General features: G+C 39.6%; 2 protein-coding genes across 7 annotated transcripts in view; both read right to left on the bottom strand.

Annotated features, from left to right (window-relative positions):
* Positions 1 to 538: 538 nt before the first annotated feature.
* On the bottom strand, positions 539 to 8,520 carry fxyd5 (FXYD domain containing ion transport regulator 5). Of its 4 annotated transcripts, none has more exons than XM_061050707.1 (11): positions 8,288 to 8,520; positions 8,118 to 8,195; positions 6,481 to 6,523; positions 5,288 to 5,377; positions 3,897 to 4,043; positions 3,761 to 3,811; positions 3,094 to 3,141; positions 2,660 to 2,689; positions 2,503 to 2,577; positions 1,404 to 1,449; positions 539 to 943 (listed from the first exon to the last, which is right to left on the bottom strand). In XM_061050707.1, the coding sequence occupies exons 1-11, from the start codon at positions 8,363 to 8,365 to the stop codon at positions 919 to 921; spliced, it is 711 nt and encodes a 236-aa protein (XP_060906690.1). In that variant the 5' UTR covers positions 8,366 to 8,520; the 3' UTR covers positions 539 to 918. The 4 variants fall into 4 exon arrangements, with proteins under 4 accessions (XP_060906690.1, XP_060906689.1, XP_060906688.1 ...); XM_061050706.1 differs by having other exon boundaries at positions 3,897 to 4,040; positions 6,481 to 6,526; positions 8,288 to 8,519; XM_061050705.1 differs by having other exon boundaries at positions 6,481 to 6,526; positions 8,288 to 8,517.
* A 4,670-nt stretch (positions 8,521 to 13,190) lies between these two features.
* The window catches only part of nphs1 (NPHS1 adhesion molecule, nephrin), a 39,942-nt gene continuing 31,939 nt past the window's right edge, over positions 13,191 to 21,193 (bottom strand). For 2 of the 3 annotated variants that reach the window (XM_061050703.1, XM_061050701.1), the window contains 9 exons: positions 18,628 to 18,739; positions 18,357 to 18,538; positions 18,187 to 18,237; positions 17,740 to 17,862; positions 17,162 to 17,210; positions 16,481 to 16,613; positions 14,877 to 14,958; positions 14,310 to 14,470; positions 13,191 to 13,545 (listed from right to left, as the gene is read on the bottom strand). In XM_061050703.1, the coding sequence (XP_060906686.1) occupies positions 13,453 to 13,545; positions 14,310 to 14,470; positions 14,877 to 14,958; positions 16,481 to 16,613; positions 17,162 to 17,210; positions 17,740 to 17,862; positions 18,187 to 18,237; positions 18,357 to 18,538; positions 18,628 to 18,739 (986 nt within the window). In that variant the 3' untranslated portion in view covers positions 13,191 to 13,452. The remainder of the gene's footprint in view (positions 13,546 to 14,309; positions 14,471 to 14,876; positions 14,959 to 16,480; positions 16,614 to 17,161; positions 17,211 to 17,739; positions 17,863 to 18,186; positions 18,238 to 18,356; positions 18,539 to 18,627; positions 18,740 to 21,193) is intronic. The other variant, XM_061050702.1, reaches the window with a different exon arrangement.

The following is a 21,193-nucleotide window of genomic DNA, read 5'->3' as shown; positions in this document are numbered from 1 at the left end:
CATGTTTTCTCCCGGTCTGCATCATTTAAAAGCCATCTGGATGTAATGATAATGCACCAGTGGATTTTGTTTAATCTCGAGGTTTACTCACTAACAAGCATAAAGTCACAAAGAGGCTTGGGTTTCATTCATACTCCAAGTCATAATGCTAGATTGTGATTTTTGGCTCAGATTTGATTTTTTTGTTTGTTTGGCTGTTCACATTGCTTTTAAATGTGGCCTGTATCAGACTCCGGTGTGAATCCTTGTATGAAAGTGGCCAAAATCTGGTTTGAAAAGATCTGATTGAATGTCACATGTCTTGTTCACACTGTTGTAAAAAAACAAAAAACTGAATCACAAAAAAGTCAAATTCAGGTCACTTCTGTTTGCAGTGTGAATGCAGCCTTAGTTACCACTTACCAAACTTGTTTTTATGTTGATATTGAAAGTGTAAAGAGTGTACAGTATGTATCAGGAAGAGTACGTGACCCAGTTTTACTTTTCAAAACATATCAAAACTCGAGTGTTGTGCCAAACAAGTCAAAATCAGACGATGTTCTTCTTAAACTTTAATAATAAGCTTGGCTGTGGGACACTGTCTCTGTTGAGTAGAAACAAACCTTCCTCTAAGTTGAGGGTGTGATTAAAATATGAATCATCTCTTCATTATTTGCCAAGATAAATAATAACTTGACTTCTTTGGTGCACTTTTGCCAAGTATAGAAATAACATTTGACAAAGATGAAGCAGGTGATGGCTCAACTTTCCTCACTCATCAGCATGATGCATGTATTGAAACTGTATCTAAGCAGCTGACAGTCTTTGAGTCCACACGCACACACAGCCAGGTGTTGCTCCAGTGTTTTTCTCTTGACTCCTGGTTGCTTCCTTGCAGCTCTGTGTTTTTATCAATGTGCACACACTCTCTCTCTCTCTTTATCCCTGTACCACTCGATATGACCTGTAAAATAAACAGAATAAATTAAAGAATAAATCACATTTTTATTTATCAGAAACAAATATAGCACAGCGTTGGTTACAGTCGATCTGTTATGCTTTCGGCCAACAAATTGCGCCATAATAATCTTTTTGATTTATTATTCATCACAGAGGTTTTAGTCAGCATTCTGTTGAGCTATTATATGTCTGAAGTGACTGATTGTTTGCCATACATCATCCAGTAGCCTGTATTCAATGAATTGCTCAACTCACTCAGCTGCAGTTTGTCAACAGCATGAAATAAGCGCAGCTAACCTTCATGAGCATGGACTGTGATTCAGTCAAACACCACTTTGTCAGCTTTCATTGTTTTAAATTAAACAGCAGTGTGCTAATCATGCATTGCGAAAACAATGCATATATGCAAAGAACATTCACTGGAATTAATAAAAAAAATTTTTAAAAAAGCTTTATAAACTTACTTGGATGACTTGGTTTTACACTTGGGTAGCCGACAGACTTTGCCACCTACAAAAGAGCAAAGAGTTTAACTTCTCCTGCTGCAAGTCAGACACAATCAGGAATACATACAGTATCTGACCCTTCTCAACTATTTCATGTTGAGGAATACAGAACCATTACTGCTACTATTCAATCTGTTCTCTTAATATGAGTGCAATGTGCTTTAACTATTCAAGCTAACGTGCAGTTTTTCTTCAGAGCTACATATCTACCACAAATGCACAACCAATAACATAGCACTGTTATATCATTATATGCATTTTTTTTACTTTAAAGCACTTGAGCTAAGTGAAAGCTTTAATTGTGTTTTTACCACAATTTCCCAGTTTGTCTCTGGGTGCAACTGCACTCACATGTAAGACACACAGTGAAGTCACGCCTATGCCTCTCTTAGAGAACATGTATCTGTTGATAAGCAGAAGTTGTCGAAGCCTGCAAAAATCTTCTGAAAAGAAGAACTGACAAGGTACAGTAGGGAAGTGCCTTCAGCCTGAGACAACGATGACACCAATAACGATACAGCCCAACGTTGCGTCACAATCAGTTATGCATAATATCTGCAGGGATGTACACTCTGCTTCTTGCTCTGTCACTCTTCTTATTTTCACACATCAACCTCCTTTTCCTCTTAGCACCAGCCATGATATCAAACAGAACAACGACAGGCTAACATGCTTTTTTGGGCATGCGTATGAACTAGTTCTTTAAAGCTGTACATGAGATGACCTCGGCCCACTGCTAAAGTTACATTACATTACACTGCAGTAAACGGGCGATAGGGCCGCGCTGTCGACATGGGAGAGACACCATACTCCCTGTTGAAAGTTCTTGTACTATTAAATCAACATTTGAAACAACTATTTACAGATGGAAAAGTGACATATTGTTGCTTTAAATTATATGTTGCAACTCTACTTTCCCTGTGAAAACAATAAAGTGCCTCTAAATCTGAGTGAGGAGGCCAGTTAAACATTACAGTGTTGAACAAAGCATTGTACAAAACAAAAGTGTTTAGGGTTACGGTCAAATGTAGGACCCTATTATAAGGGTCATACTTACAGCAGATCACCATGATGCCCATGATAAAAAGCACTGCTGCGATGGACAGTCCAGCAATGCGCAGGGACTTGTAATCTAAACATATAAAACTGAAATCAACTGGAGACACAACAAATTGATGATGGCATACAAAAACACTGTCAATGTAGCTTCTTACCATAGGTGAAATCTTGATCCCACTTTGGATCTGCAAGAAGCAGAAGCAGGAAGAAAATTATTGAATTATGTTTGACTGTTGAGCACAGGAAGCCTCTACAGGAAGAAAAAAGAAGCTGTGATCACGGGGGAACAACAGTCACAGATAGCATGACAGCTCTACGGGCCTTTCTGACATGCTGCTGATCAAAACCATATCTTTGGTGAGCCAGCACAGCATGAGGACAAATGTCTTATCTTCTCGTGCACAAGGTACAATCAAGCATTAATCTGTCGCAAAAGAGGGGAAGCAACATGCTCTGTTCTACCACTCTGCCAAGGGTTTTGTATGGAAGACAGGGGATTGTGATTCTGTCAGTTTGTCTCGAGATAACAATAAACCGGCAGCGCCTGTGGCATTTAAGGTAACTATGGAATAGTACAAATGTTTCTCACTTCGTATGGTTTTCTCAGTTGTGGTTGGGGAGGCTGTCACTCTGGATGCTGAAAAAACAGAGAAAAAAACATTAGTTTCTTTTATTTTCAGGATTTTCTGTCCTTATTCATTCAACCTTTATTTCATCAGGATAAATTCATTCATCAAATGTTTGATACTCATATATGTATAATACAGAGATTTATAATACAAATGCATGACTTAAATATTAGGACCATTTTTTTTCTGGGAAATATTGAGTCCTTATCTTTGCCACATAGGACAATCCATAATTACTTCTCATAAAATTCCAGCTGCATTCCTTTCGTTAACTCTATTTTAATTGAATTTCTGAGTATTTCAGTGGAATGACTCTCAGAGGAAATTTTGGCTGACATTTTTTAAAGCTTATCTGCACTCTCTCTCTTCTCTCTCTCTCTTTCTCCTGTGCTGGAAAGTACAGCAGACACACTCCTCTGTATATCTGCACAATGTCAGGTAGTTTAGCATTTTGTAATTACCTCATAATTAGCTTTAAAGCTTCCTGCATCCTTGGTGAGGACACTAACTGTAAGCCTTTAATATTGGTTTGAGTTATGGCCATATACACAGTCTATCAACCAGCCAGACTCAATGGCTCCACCAACTGGGAGCTAAAAGTAGGGAGGAAGAGGGCGAGACAGTTACCTTTGGTAGGCGTGACCTTAGTTTGTGGTTTTGTTGTTCCCTCTCTTGGAGCTTCAGGAACAGAAACATAAATAAATCACGTGAAGTTCAATTGAAATGATGTTTTGTACTGACAGCATTCACAGAACCAGACTACCTGTTGAAGTCTTGATTCCTGTCATGGTGCTGTTGAGTGTGAGGTTGTTGGCACTAGTAGCATGGTCGCTTGTGGTTTGTTCAGCAGACGAAACTTCCGGGGTTGAGTCAGAGTCTCTGGTAAATCTTCCTATCACTCTTTCTCCTGCTAGAAAGAGAGGCCAACAAACCTGTATCTCTCAGAATATTAAACACAAGAGTTGTTTTTGAAGTTATAAAACAAAATGTTTATACGACTATATAACTACTTATTTTTAGAGTCAGAAAAAGAGAACATATGGTGTACAATTAACACAATGTTAAGATTAAGTGTTAGTCACCGTTAGTCTTTATGCATTTTGAACATGATAACTTTAATTCAGAATTCATTGTTAGCTTGTTGATACTGTATTGTACATTTCATATTCATAGAAGTAATATGGTAAAAGGCATCCTTCAATTGACCTGCAGGGGTGTGTCCAGAGGGGTGGCGAGGGGTGGAATGGGCCCCCCTTGAATTCTGATTGGCCACCCCAGGTGCCATCCCAAAATCTAAATCTATGATTGGCTATTTGCCTAATCATAGGCGGGACTTAAGTACAAATCAACTATTCTGTCTGTTTTGAACATGCGGTAGTTGGCACTTTCAGTTGATAATAAAAACTTAGCTTTTTACATAAAAATGTCAAAGCAAAAACTGCTGCACTATTGTCTTAATTGAAATGGTTTTAATTGCCAATAAATGTATTTTTACAAACTAGACATTAATTCAATAAATTAATTTGTGTGCGTGGACCCACAAACATCATGCCAGCCCTGCTGTCAGTGCCACAGGTCGCCCATTTTATCCGGTTTAAGTGTGAAAATAAACAATACATCAATGCTTAAACTAATAAAAACTGTTTGATGAGCTCTTTAAGAGGAATACATTTTGTTTTCTTGTTTTACATATTCTTATAGTTGTTCAGCTTTACATTAATAACGTGTATGCCCCAACCCTCGATTTTTGAATGTTTTATTTTTTGAAGCGCCAGTTAAACCCAGTTGGTAGACCAGGTGCCTCATGTACAGAGGTTACAGTCATCAATGCATGTCTACCCCCAGTTCATTCCCCGCAAATTTCCTGTCTGTTCAGCAGTTTTATCAATAGAGGCAATACGGCTCAAAAGTCATCTATGAAAGATGTATTTTCAAAAAGTACAGTTGAATTCATATTTCCCTTGTACAACATTTCTGTGAAGCACATGTCTGCAATGTTTTTATACTTAAATATTGTTTAATGAAGTTTGAAATGAAAGTAGTTTACAACTCCTTGCATTCCTGAATATGAATAGTTACTTTTAAAACTGAAACAGTCTAGAGACAGGAGAGATTTCAAAGTGAAATTTCTCAAAATAGCCACATGTACTGTACCAGTGGGAGTGGGCGCAGTGGGCATTGTTGATGTGTTGCTGCTCACAGACCCCATTTGATCTGCCAGTGTGGAAGGCTGAGCCCTCGTCACTGCAAGAGGAAAGAAAAAACACATTTTAATCACTAAGAACCAACTTAGATGGAGCCTCAAAGAGAGGCCTCGATACAGTCCACTTTAGAGGAAGAACAAAGGACAGTGTTGTGTATTCCTGTGAATCGCACAAACAATGCTGTGATGTATTCCTTGAGAAAGTGTTTGGCCTTGCAGGGGAGAGAGGCCTGCAGATGCTTTGAGAGCATGTCACAGTAACGGTCCTGTGAGTGGGGCAGTGCGGCACAGTTACAAAGAAGCGGCTCTTACGAAACCTCTGGCTACAACAGAGCGTGATTGTTGTGCGAGTCTGCGGGACAGTGGGGCCGTTGTCTGTTTACTCACTCAGCACCTTCCAATTAATGCTGCAGCTCTACCAAACCTCCACTTTCTTGGGCTAACACGACTTTAATGAACCCATTGAGGGCTCTTGACAAAGGGTGTGATGATCTACAGCAGATACACTCAATGGTTGAGGTCTAAGGTGTTTTAGTGTGAGCTAATCCCTTATCTGGACTAAGATTGAGTTCACTGGACATTCACTGAAATATGCAGCTGCTGAGTGAGAGGTGTTAACACCTTTTTCTTTATGTACGCGTGGAGATAAAAGTCCCTAAATCACAAAGTACGCTCGGTTGCTTTAATGTGGTACTGATACAAATTCAGCATATTGCTCTTTCTAACTCACGGAAATTCTTCTATTTAAAGGGGAATTCCACATATTTCATAGTTCAAGAATTACTCATACTGAGAAATGAAACACATTAGTGTACGTTTGAAAGAATGAACACATAATTTCTTCAGAAATGAATAGGTGATGAATTCATAAGACATGAAATAGCATAGTATGTCTAAAGTCTGCAGTTTTCAGCTACAGCCTTACTTAGTTCATCACAGTAGCTGAAAGGGGCTAATGCAGGCTAATATAGATTAGCTTTAGCTGTGTAAGTGAGATTGTGAGGCAGTTTCGTGACTTTAGGATTTTATACTCTAAATTACCAATCATTGAGCTACAATTTAACCTTAACATTTTAGGGTTTTCAATTCAAATGTGAGTTCCACGTGAGCCAATTCAGTGCCGGTAGGATTTTATGAAACTTACCTTTTAACATGACAAACAGGAGAATGGTTAAGGAAGCCAAATACTTCTGAGAGAAACAAAAAAACATTTTCAGTTGGAAGGAGACAAAACAATGCAGGTAGTCCAAACCAGAATAGTATTATAACTTTTGCACTTTTAACACAGTCACATAGTGGTTTAGAGGTTAAGATACAGTGCAGACCTTTCCCTTTTGTCTGCAGTTTATACCTTTTTTGTCCTGCACCTATATGCAATTTGCATGGATGTGCACACAATAGTCTTTTTTCAAGACTAGTGTTATGTTTTGTACTGTTAGTTACTTTATCTAAGATATGCAATACATAAATAAATAAATACAGATTTGAAAAGTGATTGAATAAATGAAGCCAGTTCATATAAATGTGCATCTGCTGCACAGAATTTGAACAAAATTGATACAAAACTTCCAGGCAAAATTTCCGCTCATTTGCACACAAACATGTAATATATACCACTATAGCTGCTGTTAAGTTGTTTTTAAATTTGTTTAAAAACTAGGCCATGAACTCAAGGTAAACATACACTTGATGATTATTTAAAGGATTAGCTAAGAGGATTGACACAAAGAACCGTTGACTCTGGAACATTTTGTACAGCCCAAAAACCACCGTAGAGGAAGTTGTAGTTTGATATTTGGCACAATGTGGCTACTTCTCCTTTCTCTAAAGCGCACAGACAACATCACCCACACTCCTCATCCAGCATGACACACAACAGATTCTTACTTTAGATGTCAAACTGTATAATATACACACATCATAACCAACATTTCTTTTATTTTTTATTTTTATACATTTGTCAAAAATGAGTGATCGAGGCCGCATATTGTGTCTGCAATCCTCCCACACGTGTCTGCGTTCAACTTTATGGCACTGTTGATCAAACTTTGTCTTTATTTTTTCGCAAGTTTGCTTCTGTCACCAATTAAAAAACGGCATTGGCGGATGTGTCAAAACAATTCTTTTTCGGCATAATGGAAATGCTGAACTGGTGAGCAGCCTTTTCTGAATCAGTTGAAAAACATGCTCTTTCCTCCCCCTCACAACATATCGCCCCTAGCTTAAAACAAAACATTATAGACAAACAAAAGCAGGCAAAAACATGTCCGCTGTTGTGTATTGTTATTTTATAGCAATACAATCTAGAGAACAACTGGCAGGTAGGTATAGCCGATGCGGGTGGAGTGACAGATGGAAGTCTGGACCAGTGGCTCAGTTTGAATCGTCCCTCAGCACAAAATGATTCTAGATCTTTGACCTATCCTGGTGGCAGCTCGTCCTCCGGGCTGGGAGCAGCGTGACAGGTGAGCGTCTGTGGCCGTCATGAGCTGTGACAGCTCAGATTAGCAGGTCATGCCAATCTTCATTTCACTCCAGAGCATATGTCAAGACGAGGCCTGTTTCCCCTGGGCTGTACAGGCGTCTCTCCCCTTCCTCTAGCCTGACCCGCCTGCCCGTTTGTCACATCTAGCACTCTCACTCACTCTCTGTCTGTCTGTTCATCCGTTTGTCTGTCATCCTCCATCAATCTTTTTTTTTTTTCCATTCCCTTTCACCCAAAACACCCCTCAGCCCCTCTGATATTTAGTCCATCCATCCTTTCTAGGCAATTACACTTACCTTGGTATCCATCCTGTGTGGAGTCCACAGATTCATCCTCATCCTCATCATCCTCGCTGCTTTCCTGTATCTGAAAGGCTGATGGAGTCACGGCTAAACAACCACACCCATGTGCTCACAACCTCTACTTCCTCATTCAGTTGTCTGAACTGTTTCAGTCTCTCACTCACCCACTCTTTCTCATGACATGGCCTCCTCCTTCTTCTTGCTCTTTGGCTTCTGCAGTTCTCAGCATGGTGGCTCGTCATACTGTTTTATGTCTCTATCCCCCGCAGTTTACCGTCTTTTATTGTTCCTGTGTGTTTGCCTGTCTGTCATCCTGCCTAGCTTACTGTCTTTGTCCTCGGATCCATCTTTAATCTTTTTCTATACTGCTGTCTTACACACCAGACATAAGTGACGTGTGTGTTATGAGAAGTCATGGGTATGCAGTGTTTATTGTCACTGCAAAATGCAATACATGCTGGTGGAAGTTTGAATGATATGACTTCCTTCAAAGAGTTTTATTAAATATCCTTTGAAAACAGATATTGATGTAGTTTGAGTATATGTGTGCCAGTAGTGGACACTTCAGATACCAAACCGCTTGGTATTTAAAGCGAAAGAGGCAATACTGTATCCGCAGTGCACTTTCAAACTTTTATGTTTTTGCTTCAAAATTCTTCCTTTTTATAGGATGACAGAAAAACATTTTTGCAGCCAAGCAAACATAGCCAGGCTGCTGAATTGACATTTTTGTTCATCAGATTTTTCAACTTTTGATTCAAGGTTGCAGGATTGATTTGTGTGTGTGTGTGTGTGTGTGTGTGTGTGTGTGTGTGTGTGTGTGTGTGTGTGTGCGTGTGCGCGCGTGTGTGTGTGATTGTGACCCAACAGCATTACACAACCCAGAAACACAAACGCAGACTGTGAAAGCAGACAAAGACGGCAATTCATGCTTACAAGCTGGGTCAAGAGGACAGCCTTTGTCCAGAGTGCTTGGGATGCTTTTGGATCAGCCTGTTGTAACTCACATTTCTATGGTTTCCTTAAAAAAAACCAACTTGGTACTCACGAAAGTAAAATGTTCAGATTTTTACGAGGTTTTAAAATATAAATAATTCTGTCAAGCATCTTATCCTTTTGTTCATCAATATGGAGGTAGTACCTGTTACATTTTGAGTGACTAATAATGATCTACTTGTATCTTAATATAATATCTTTGACCCCAGTAAAAAAAAATGTTTAGATGTAGATGTATAGATGTAGACTCAAAATAAAAAACACACATGTGGAGACTGTTTACCTGTAGGAAAAGATACCAGGAGAGTGATGCTTGCCTGGATTTAAATTGTTTTCCATAACGCCAAAAGCTATCTTGAATTGATATATTTTCATTTCTTTGGTTTTTAAAGCTCCTGTAAGGAACTTTACCTTTGTGTCAGTTTTGGCGCCCCCTGTGGTCAAAGGGGTAGGTCTTATTGCTACCCTGATCTTGTACTTTACTTGTTAGGTAGTGGGTTCCTCGTTCCTGCCTTCTTTTCAACAGTCAAATGTAGTATCACTGTGGTAAACCTTTGCTGTGTTTCATGGTCTAACACTGAACTGGTCTCAGCGGCATTGAAAACAACTTTTTCGTAATAAAAATAATTGTAATTGTAATTGAGCGGCTCGGGTTCAAGTTTAACCTTTTTAAATTTAAAAAGGAGTCTCCCTTGTATACATAGGCATCATGTTCATTTTATTTTGTGTCACATGCTCTTTTTAGTATTCATTGTCTTTCAGCTCTGCCCTCATGAAAATGAACAACTATTAGTGTTTTTACTTCATCATTATCTCTCATGGACTGACTTTTTTGTTTTTGTCATTTCTTTAGTTGTAGTCTTTCATCCACATCGGAGGGCAAACTACTTCCTCATTACAGACAACAGGAGAGCAGAGCATAATAACTGCCAGTATAACAATGTTCTAATTTGCAGAAACTTGTGGTAGCTTTTATTTGATTTCTATTTAGTTCAATCTAAAAAAAAAATCAGAATAATAAGAGCAACGACAGGGCTCGAAGAAGTTTGAATACAAATGTGAGTTAGCTCCCCACAGGTGGCACGACCTGTTAAAAGTGACAAGGGAGTATGATTCACTTTTATATTTGTTTTTCTGTTTTTCAAACAATAAAACAACTAAACTCAACATTCAGGCAGATAATGTGCAAACATTCCTGGAGCTGAGGTAATTAAAGTCTCTTATTTGTTTCTCTTTTGACTTAATTGTGCACTCATGCGGCTTGTATGTTTGAGCTCCCATGAGATTCCTTTCCAACACAACATATCAAAATGTTCACGAGGGGAAGAAAAATAGAAGTTGACACGCAGTATTGAGCTGTCAAGGCTTCAGTTTTGCAGATTACTGTTCCCACCTGAGCCCAAATGATGCTTCATGAACAGGCTTTTGCTATGAACACAGCAGTAAGCCTGACAGGAACTTAAACAATTGTTCAGTAATGAGACAAACATACCTTGACAGCTCATGATGGAGAATAGCGAGCCTAATTGAGGGAACGCCGCTCTGTGAAACACTGAGATTAATCTCCATCCAGGCAGTCAGGCCTTATTGAGGAAACACATTTTGTAGGTTGGAAAAATGTGTTGACAAAAACAAACTAGACAAGATTTAAATATCACCTATCATGATCTGTCTGGGAATATTTCAATAAAGATAATATCATGGAAAAAAAAGAGTGGAGTTATGTTGTACAGCTGGACAACCACTCATGAAGCAGATCAGATTCTATTTATCAAATAAAAGTCTAGAGGAACAATAAATGAAGATTATTCAGTGTTGTCTTGTACAGTATGTGTTGACTGTACTAAGCTATCTGTGTGTATGTGTGTGTGTGTGTGTGTGTGTGTGTGTGTGTGTGTTTGTGCTGATGAGACTGACGTGACGAATTGTGCTAAAGGGGAAAACAGAAGCTGGGAGCAGAAACAATGTGCACGCATGGCGGCTCAGTGTGAGACCAGTTACTGTTTGTGTACACCATGAGGCCACAGGAACATAAAACTATTTTAGTTCGTACAAATTTGAGGAACTGTCTGATCTCTGCACGGTAAAGAACGAAAGACAAAGTTTCACAATTACATAGAGCACACAGCCCGTTAGTATAATACACATCCTAACCATCTATTTCTCATCTGTACTGTATACACTGTAGCTGGCAGATCAATAGGAGAACTTAAAATGAGCCAATGAAAAGATGTTAAATGTTGGTCAGATGACTGAGTCATAGTGGCCTGAGTCAAGAGTTTTAAATATCTCTTCTTGAAATATAGTTTTCCGCTCATTTGCACATAAACTTGTCTTTAATATATATCACTTTATCTGCTGTTTAGTTTCTTTACATTTGTTTAACCAGGCCACAAACACAAGGCTTGAAAAAATGATTTTACCTGTTAGCAATGCAGCTCTATGTATGGCAGTGGCACTACTCTAATCTAGACTGAAATATTTTTGCAGCCATTGCATGGATCCTTATTGAATTTGTGAAATTATTTCAATCCCTCTCAGAGTGAATCTTCCGGACTTTTTTTTTTGCACATCTGACTTTTTTTGTCCAGCGCCACCACCAGGTCGGTTAAAACATGTACTGCATGCTAACAATAAGTTGTCTCTCTGAAGAGGTCAAGCTTTCTGGGGCTCATTCACACTGTACATGTTGCTGAAAGGTGTACTCAGCGTTTTGCTACTGTAAGCACTGAAATAACTCTGATCCATCTTAATGAAAGTGCCTATGGTGAATGTTTAAGCTCATTCATATGTTCGGGAGTTATAAAAAAAATAAAGTCATTGTACACCAGATGTATGTTAGCATTCAGATGTTAGCATTTAGCTTAAAACACTACTGTGCTTCACAGAGCTGCTAGCATGGCTACAGACTTTTAGTCTTCTTTAAACTAAGGTTAGTTTTTTCTCTGTATTCATGAATCACATATTATTAGACTTTTGGTGATCTTTTTTCAAAAAGTGAATCCAGGGGTGATAGCCTGGTGAGCCTGGCGGTTGTTGCGCGCCCTATGTATGGGGGCTGCAGCTGTGGGTTCGAATACGACCTCAACCCTTTTTGGCATGTCATCCCTCTCTCTCTCCTTCCGGCATTTCCTGTCTCTTCAGCAGCTGTCCTATCTAATAAAGGCAAAAAATTACCCAAAAAGTAAACAATCTATTTCATTGCCCTCCCCTCCCCCCTCCCCATTTCATAATCTGTGGATATAAATTTGATGTTTGTGAATAGCAACTTCAGTTTTGAAAAGTCTGGTTTTCCTGCCTCTACAATTTGTTCAAAAGTGAAAACCCAAGAAAATTGAGTCGATTTTTATGTTGCTGTAGCCACAGTTGCAGCTTAGCCTAACCCCTCTCTTCCCTTCTCTATCTTAGTCTGTCCACCCTCAGTGAGACAAATTCCCTCCATGGTTCCTCTCGCTCACTGATGCTGTGAGCTGAACTTCAATCCGAGAGAAAACAGGATTAGAGTCAGGCCCTAGATATGGCTTTACCTCCTGGAGACATAACCGGTGCTAAATACCACTCAGTACAATCCCATTGTAGGGATTCTCACGGACTCACTGTGAGGTCTGAAACTCTTTGTATAACACAGGGGAGGAACAGGACACTGCTGTCAGGTACTCAACTGGTTACATGTTGAAAACACATTGACATTGAAGGGGTCAAAAAGGGATGATATCTACTAGGGTGGCACCACGAGTCTGTGCTTCCTCTGCCCCAGTGCAAACCACAGCGATGTCAGTCCATCTTTGCCTCTAACTGAGTGATTCATGTCTACCTGCAGGACAAAGAAGGAGGGGGCTGTGGGTAGTGACCATGACTTGGCTCCAAGAAGGAGGGTAAAGGTGAAGGAACAAAGCATGGACAAAGGGAGGAGGGGGATGAAGTAAGATCTGAGAGGGAGTAGAAAAACAGCTGGTGGCAGTGGAGAAGGAGCAGCCCGTTTAAACTGAAGTGGCATACCGTAGCGTTCTGTGACAGTCTTTAATGAAAGATATTGAGGCTTTTTTTTTTCAGAATAATCACTTCCACTTTTATTTTGATGTACAAAATCATTCTGCAGGTCAGCTCAGTCCTTTAAGTAACACTGTTTCATGTTTACAATACAGACAGTTAGAGCTCAAAGTGAACGACAGTATTGAGTGATATCAACAACCTCCTTCTTTCCTTCAAGTTAACTAACTGCATTTTCTAAATAACCCCATATTCAGTGTTTGCTTTACGACACTGTCACCAGTGACTAGCGTTGAGTCACTGGTGCTGTCACAGTGCGTTTATTTATGCTGACCTTCTCATTCTAGACAAGTTCACCTCGTAGATCAAAAGGAAGATCAGAGTCTCTCTGCGGCCGCTGAACATCCATGAAGTCTCTCGCTCTCTCGGCACCCTGCTGAGGGACAGATGAATCGTAAGTTGTTTACACATATGCATGCACTCCTGGAAGTATCTAGATCATTTCAGGAGGACTGCTCCTAAAGTTCTCCTGACCCGGCTGTTCACATATGCAGCAAAAAGAACAACGCGAAGGTGTTGGACAAAACAACAGAGTTCGCTATACGATACTATAATGAGAATAATTTCCTTAAAATCAATGCTACGCGAAGTTCAACAGAGTCACAATGTCAACAAAAAAGCGGAAAATAACATCCTGGGAACAGAAAACATAATGCAGACATTTAATTACGTGCACTGAGATCATAGCTGTGATTTCATACAAGTTTTTTTTAAATATCTTTAGATTTAATTGTCACATTTAGTTTGAATAAATTCATCATTCAGTCATTTCTAGTAGACTTCTCTCCTTTTTTTAGGCCCACAATTTTCAGATATTACTCTGGTTAACATGATATTTCTTGGCTGCCTAACAGTTGTTTAATGACCCTGCTGCATTGAAAACCATTATCTTAAAATTGGCACCATGACTCCAACTCAGTTGTTGGTTAACTTGACCCTCTTTTGAGCCAGTTTGTTCCGGACGATCACCGTGTCTGCCCCTGGCACTGCAGCTGAGAATGACAGCTGGGGTCCGTCATGTGTGGGTACAATCACTATACAGATAGGTGGCTCCGTCTATTCATGTGGCATTTTAAAAGTCTAGACCTCACATATTTTCAGATATGTTTTAAGTTAAAAAAACATCTTTGCCTAACAGACCTGAGGGTAGGTGGGGGGTCGCCACTCGTTTCTTTGGTAGGGAAGTCTGTGGTCAAACAAGGATGGATGGGAAGGAGGAGAGGAAGCCAGGACTTCCTGGTACAGACCCGTGTCTCTTACTTCTTCATACAAATGGCTTTGATTGTCAGGGTGGGTAAAATCTTAAAGAGTGAAGGGAAACACAAAAACACAAGTGTAATAAAACGACAAACAAATATGCTGTAATTCATTCAAATGTGCTTGAATATTTACTAATTAAGTCATTAAATAATGAATCATGATTGAAGATGTCAATATCATCTTGCTTTAACTTAATGTTAACTGTACCTTTGTGCTGTACTTTGTCTGTTTACCTATTGTTTGGGTTTCTGTTGTTATATTTGGATTTTCTGTCAAAGCACTTAGTCAACTTTGTAAATAAGAAAATATTCCCGTTGCCCCAAGTTGTTTACCACATGTTCAAACAAGGACAGATAGAGCTCCTGATTGGGCCAAACTGCATCATGTTTTCAGATATGAGCTTGTGCATTATAACCCTGTTTACTCTGAGGTGTATTTGTGTCTTACCAAGCCTACGTGTTTCCTCTGGGTGAGGACTGAGAGGCGGCCTGTAGCCACCAGTGGGGTAATAATAATAATGGCCACTTTCCTGAAATTCAAGAACAAAGGCGACAGTATCTGATCAGTGTCATGAAAATGACTTTATCACATGTCTGACATTCCTGTGCAGGAGGTCGCAGGTAATTCCTAGAAGTTTCACTTTTTTTTAACTTAGTTCGAGGAAAGCCAATCCCAAATCTAAGAATTCTGCAGGCAGATCCTAAAATATTCTGGGGCACATCCAATCCTATAACCACCCAACTCTGATCACCAACTCTGATGAGATGTAGTAGTTCCCAATATACTTTGATGACATTAACAGAAAAGTCTATGTTAAGTGGGCCAAAGGTTACTTTTACATAGTTAACATTTCTAAGCAACAACATGTGTGCAAATAGTAATTTGTTAAAGTTAAAGCTCCTGTGAGGAACTTTTAGTCTGTGTCCATTTTGGGGCGACCCCTACGGAGAAAGCGGTCGTTGCTGAGCTGTACATGTGTAAGAATTTCATTTGTTTTGTTTTGTACAAAAATCTTGTCATGCTTTCTTTTCTGTGGGAGTTGTGTTGAAAAAAGGCTGTTTAGGCGTTAGGCTGACCTGCAGCAGCGATTTCAGACATGAAAACAAGAGATTTACTGTAAAAGATACACATTTGTTGTGAATTGTTTGTAAATGACCTTTCGCGGCCCAATCTAAAGTACCTTTAGGGTCCACCAGGAGGGTGCGATTGACGCTTTAGGAGTCACTTCTCTAGAAAATTCAACCATTTATTTAAGTTTGGCTTGACTTTCTCTGCTTCATAAATCAAATTTGTTAGAGTTTAGAGGGATTCCTGCACCTCTCCAACAGATCATAGGTGAAAGACCTGCTTGTGATAATTTTAAGAAGACATAAAATACAGTCCTTTATTGAAAAGGAAGTCTGTGGAATATTTACAGTAATGGGATACGTTGCTATTTTCAATACTGTTAGGACCACCCTCATTATTTTCCGGCAGAAATCTCAAGGGCAGATATTTGGAGCAAATACAACCAAAAATACTCTCACCACCCAAGGCTAAATATCACCACAGGTAAATGAGAAAGATATTTCTGGGGTAATTTTCCTGAACCAAGCCTTTCAGGTATTTGGTATTTTAAATCAGGGGAGAGATAAAGCCTGCCTCTGTGGGGATTAGAGTTTTCATTATACCACATCCTGACAGCACAGAGCTGTTTCTGTTTCTTTCTGACTCACTCAACAGTTTTCTTTAAGGTCCAATTCCTCGTCGGCCTGTTTTAACAACAAAATTATGATTTCTCTGGGATCGATGTGTACTTCGAATGCTAACAGTGAGGTATTGATTGGTGTTCCATCTCTATGCACAGCTCAAGGTTTCATTAGTTTATCTATCCATTTTCCTTGTTCTAGCTGAATTCTCCACTTCCTTTTCTGTCAGATCCCTTTAGCCCTTGTCTAACCTCCTTTCTCCACTCATCTGTTTACCCTGCCTTCCCGGCTTCTATGCAGATTTCCTCTAATATTGTTTTTTGTCTTTCTAATCCCCAACTTCCTTATGTCTCCTGTACTCACTGCTGCGTAGCTCTCGTACACATTGCTCTCCGTTTCAGATCCAGAGTCGATGAGGAGGGTGCGCTGGGCAGCAGCGTTGATCTTTTCTCTGCTCTCATATTTATTGGAGTTGCTTACAGTTGACTGACTGGACCTGCATGAAGAAATCAGATTATTTTATCTGATTTACACATTTTAGACATTAAATCACAAGAAAAAACTCCAAAGAGTCATGTTTTAAGGTTTTGCTTAAACTCAAACTCAATTAACTTCAAAATAAAGTTTAGAATATCAACCTGTACAATCGAATAAATGTTTTTCCAAACAATTGAGATACCTTTTTGCTCGAGCTTGTTCAATCAACTTTTTTGAGCAACGGCCCGTCATCAAGGAGTCACACCAATGGATTCTTTGTTTTTTTGCAATATAAAAAAATGTAAAAAAAACTAAAATATAAAAAACTTGGCACAAATATGACATTTGCTCTGCAAAAAAAAAGTTCTTCATAATGTATTATATGTTGTATTTCAGGGTTCAGCTGGAAGTTTGATGACACTAATATAAATGGATATTGACTGAGGCTCCTTTTTGCCTGCTTGGCTGTTTTAGTAGCTGGGTCAGCCAATGGATCAGGCCTCAGACTTCTTAGAGTGGATTGGATGTGTGTTCCTTTATTACTTATACTGCAGGGTCTTAACTTACCCCTCTTCTTCATTCTTCTTCACATCTAGCACACTGCCTCCTCCATCCCCTGCAGGGGGGGACAGAAACAGGAGGAAAGAGGCTTACTGTTAAGAAATTAGAACTGAAGAGGGGCGAATCATCTCATGAGGGCCAAAATTGATCAGAGCAGTAAAAGGACCAGAGAGTAAGAATGGAAGCTGTTGAAATCTGTGTAAAGAGGGGAAGGTGAGAAATTAAAAAAAAAAAAAAGAGATAGGCAAAGAAGAACCTGACAGTCAAACTGAAGGGCAAATAGGAAGAGACAGAAGAAGGACATCAAACCTGTAAATGAGACAAAAGATATGGATAAAAGACAGAAGTGACAGCTTTGAAGGATGAATGTGGCAGGAGGTAGAGGCTTAAAGAATGAGCAGTGGAAGAGGAGACAGGATAGAAAAAAGGACATGGAGAGAAGAAAAGAAAAGAGTGTCTGTGCTGACAATTGCATCATGGGTCAGTCATTTTTAGGGTTTAGTTAAAGAATCAGGACATTACGGTGACAAAGTGTGATGGCAGAAATACTTTCACACACATGGATGAGAGATTATTCCGGTTACCTGTCTGTCCTCGCCTCCTTTTCCACCTCAATCCAAAGTAGCAACCCAATGAGTTTAAGACCAGCAGGACTCCAAACACCACTGTGAAAACTACAGTCAAGTAGGCCGGCAGTCCTCGTGCACCTGGTTCACACAGCAGCAGAAACATCAGCTCAATGCATACCAATGAAAGTTAAAGACGAAGTAATATGGAAATTGGGAAAGATAAAAACTGACTGAGACAGACCTAACCGCTCTCTCAATTGTCTTTATTGATTAAAGACTAGCAGAGGGGAAAAAGTAAAGGGTGGCTGCCATGACAACCACTACTCTCGTAGTGCAAACATTAACAGCCTTGGAGGTGCATACATTAACATGATTTAGCCAAATGAAGCTAGCTGCTGTGCAAACAGCAATTTCCAACTGCCCTTAAGAGCTTTTTCGGGGAGTTGTGATAAAATGACTTACTCGGTGAGACTGAGTCATCGTCTGGTGGAAGTTTTTCTTCTTCTGGCCTCTCTGTAGAGAAAAAAAAAAGAGGAAAACGTACTGAGCATAATGTTTAATTTATTCTAGATTATGTGAAGTTTGCACAGTGGATTAATTTCAATGTCAAGCAGGGGTTACTCCAAACTGACCCTTGGTGGTGACGGTCAGAACTGCATTATTGTCGGCATAGCCACTCTCTCCCATTGCATTGAGGGCATTGACAGAGAAGTTATAGGTGGTGACAGGCTGCAGGTTAGTGACAGTGAAGATGGTAGCACTGGGAGGAAAGACGTCCATGTACAGAAAGCTGGCAGACCGATCCCAACAATATCTGTCAGCCAAAACAAATGCTGTCAAGTACAGTGTCTTATTTTTAAAGGCTGTCATTCTTCAACCAGTGTTCTTGTCTTGAAGTCCCACCTTATACGAAATCTCTGCCGCAAGCCGCCGTTGAAGCCGGGGATCCACTCCAGAGTGACTGAGTCGTGGGTGACACTGACTCGGCGAAACAATGAAGGAGGATCTGGGTGATCTGAGGGTGAAAAACAGAATGTGGAAAAAGTAAATGGGCTCGAAAAGAAGGAGGAAATGTGTGTTATTGTAAACTGAAGAAAAAAACAAACTAAGATTCTGCTCCTCATCAGGTGGCTATTTGACAATGCAACGAGGTGCTGGGAAAAGGAGATAGTCGTTTTTTTTTTGTATCTGCAGAGTAAAAAATAACACACGAGGTTCTGTTGTCCTTTAGGATTGTTTCTTCCCTACAGCCTCTTTGCCTTGCTGTGGTTATAAATAGATACAATATGACTAAAAGTAAGTGCGGAGCTGATGTTCTACTCGATAGAAATAGAAATAAAGCAATTGAAGATATTCTTACTTTCCCATTGATCACACAGTTGAGTTGTAAACACAATTATTCTCATAAGGTATATCTGTATCAAAAGGACAAGTATTTACTGTTGAACTTATAGCATTTAGTGGATTTACTCCAACTTAATGACTTCAGGCTGTGGCACTGATCTCATATTTACAAGAACTACAGTATTTCAAGACTGGAAGATATAATGATATTAAAGGATCTTAACTGCTGATGAGAAATAATAAAATAAATAATAAAAACGGGACAAATGTTCAACATGGTCCTAACTTGTCACTGAGCTTGCAGCCTCTTGGTTTTTACACAGTTGATCTATTCTCTCAGTTTTTTTCCACAGACTTCCGCAGAACATCGTTTTGACAGCAAGAGCTTTGCATTTTTTAACAGTGCATCACTCTTGATCTGTGTTTTCTAAAGGTTGAGCTTTGTTGTTTGTATGAATGATCAAAAAAACACGGACGGAGCAGAGCTCCGGTTGATTGTTGCAATTTGTCCAATCTACGCATCCAGAGTCGTGCAATGAAGGAAGAAGCCTTTTGATTACTATCAATATTGTGGACAAAGATCAAAGCAGACTAACCAGGCCTTCAGTCTGACATGAGGCACTTCTTCAGTCAGGGTAGTGGAGGGAAAGTGGATTATTTTGCATTTAGAGCATGGAAAAAAAGGAGAAGGGTGGTTTTGGGGGCAGAGGGAGAGATAGTGAAGGAGAGGAGGAGGAGGAGGAGGAGGAGAGATATTTGAGGAGCAACATGAGAAGGGGATGCTCTTCTCGTCTTTGGCTCCGGGCTGCAGCCCAGTTTGCAGAGTAAATAATTCCCACTATCAGCTCCAGTCATAAGATTCTGGGGCAAAGAGGTCAGCCTTATTTGGATCTAGTCTCCTTCAAATCCAAAAAACACCATGCAGAGAAAAAAAAAAACTCTCTTCCTCTTGGGCTCTCAAATGATAAGGAAGCATATAAAATTTATTATCACTGCGTCAGATTAATTATGAATATTCACAGCGCTGAAAAAAACAACTGAGGAAAAACAGGGCCAATATTGGATTGTATTTTATGCTTTTTACAGTAAACATTTAATGTGCCCAATGATGGCTGTGGGCCTTTGCTGAGAGCTGAACTGTGTTGATAGTGGTGGAAGGATACACTTTGAGGCAGAGAAGTCTAAGCACGCCGGAGAGAGCAAAGCGTATCACTGCAGCATTATCTAAGGGAGAAGTGAAGTAGTGCTAAGGGCTAAATGATAAGGTAGAGATAAAGCGCTGGAATAAGTTCCTTAAAGGGCCGACACTCAGAAGCAACAACTCTCTCCAGTTTCCTGCATGTTCAATGGCACTCCCACACTATTGTTACATTGCTGTAAAAGGCTGATAAAACCTTGGACAAAGCACCACAGACACAATTATTCTGAGATGCTGCCAAATTTAAACCAAAGGAAAATTTTGTGCACCACTGCCAAGTACGTGATACGCATAATCCCGACATGTTGTGTGCCCTAACAACTGACTTTGATCATTTGCCACTGATTTAAAGCTGCATTAGGTTTTTTTTTTACCACTAGAGGGTAGAAAGACTCAAATAGATACTGAGGGAATGAGGGCTTAAAGTAGAAGATTGTACGATTTATTGTGTTGCTTTAGCATGCAATTACTCACACACTTTGCAAAGATGGACACTAAGGCCTAGATACACTTATCAAGTGGTTCTGGTTTAGTTTGCTCATTCTGGGTGATTCATCACTGAAAGGCTTGACTTTGTTTTTTCTTTTTGCAGACCGGGCAAGCAGAGCTTTAGATTTAGATGCTTGGTATTATAAGAGACAAGTTGACATAACAGCCACTTGATCCATTCAGTTTTATTTTAGCCTTGGTAGCTTTGTACTATAAATGTTTTTTGCTCATCTTTGATGTTGTTTTGCTCATAACACTGGACACAAAAACAATGTGTCCATGGGTCATGAACTACTCCGTAACCTCTCCTTCGTGTCAAACTATTCTACAGTGAAGTTTTTTTTAAATGTAAACATCATGGAGGAAGCCGATGGATAAACATCATCTATGACCCTGACCAGACAGACGAGTCCAACCATCTCTCCATCCATCTTATCA

This window comes from Labrus mixtus, chromosome 11, assembly GCF_963584025.1.
Source record: "Labrus mixtus chromosome 11, fLabMix1.1, whole genome shotgun sequence".
NCBI lineage: Eukaryota > Metazoa > Chordata > Actinopteri > Labriformes > Labridae > Labrus > Labrus mixtus.
The sequence above is the reverse complement of the archived record's forward strand: the minus strand, read 5'-3'. Positions and strand labels throughout refer to the sequence as shown.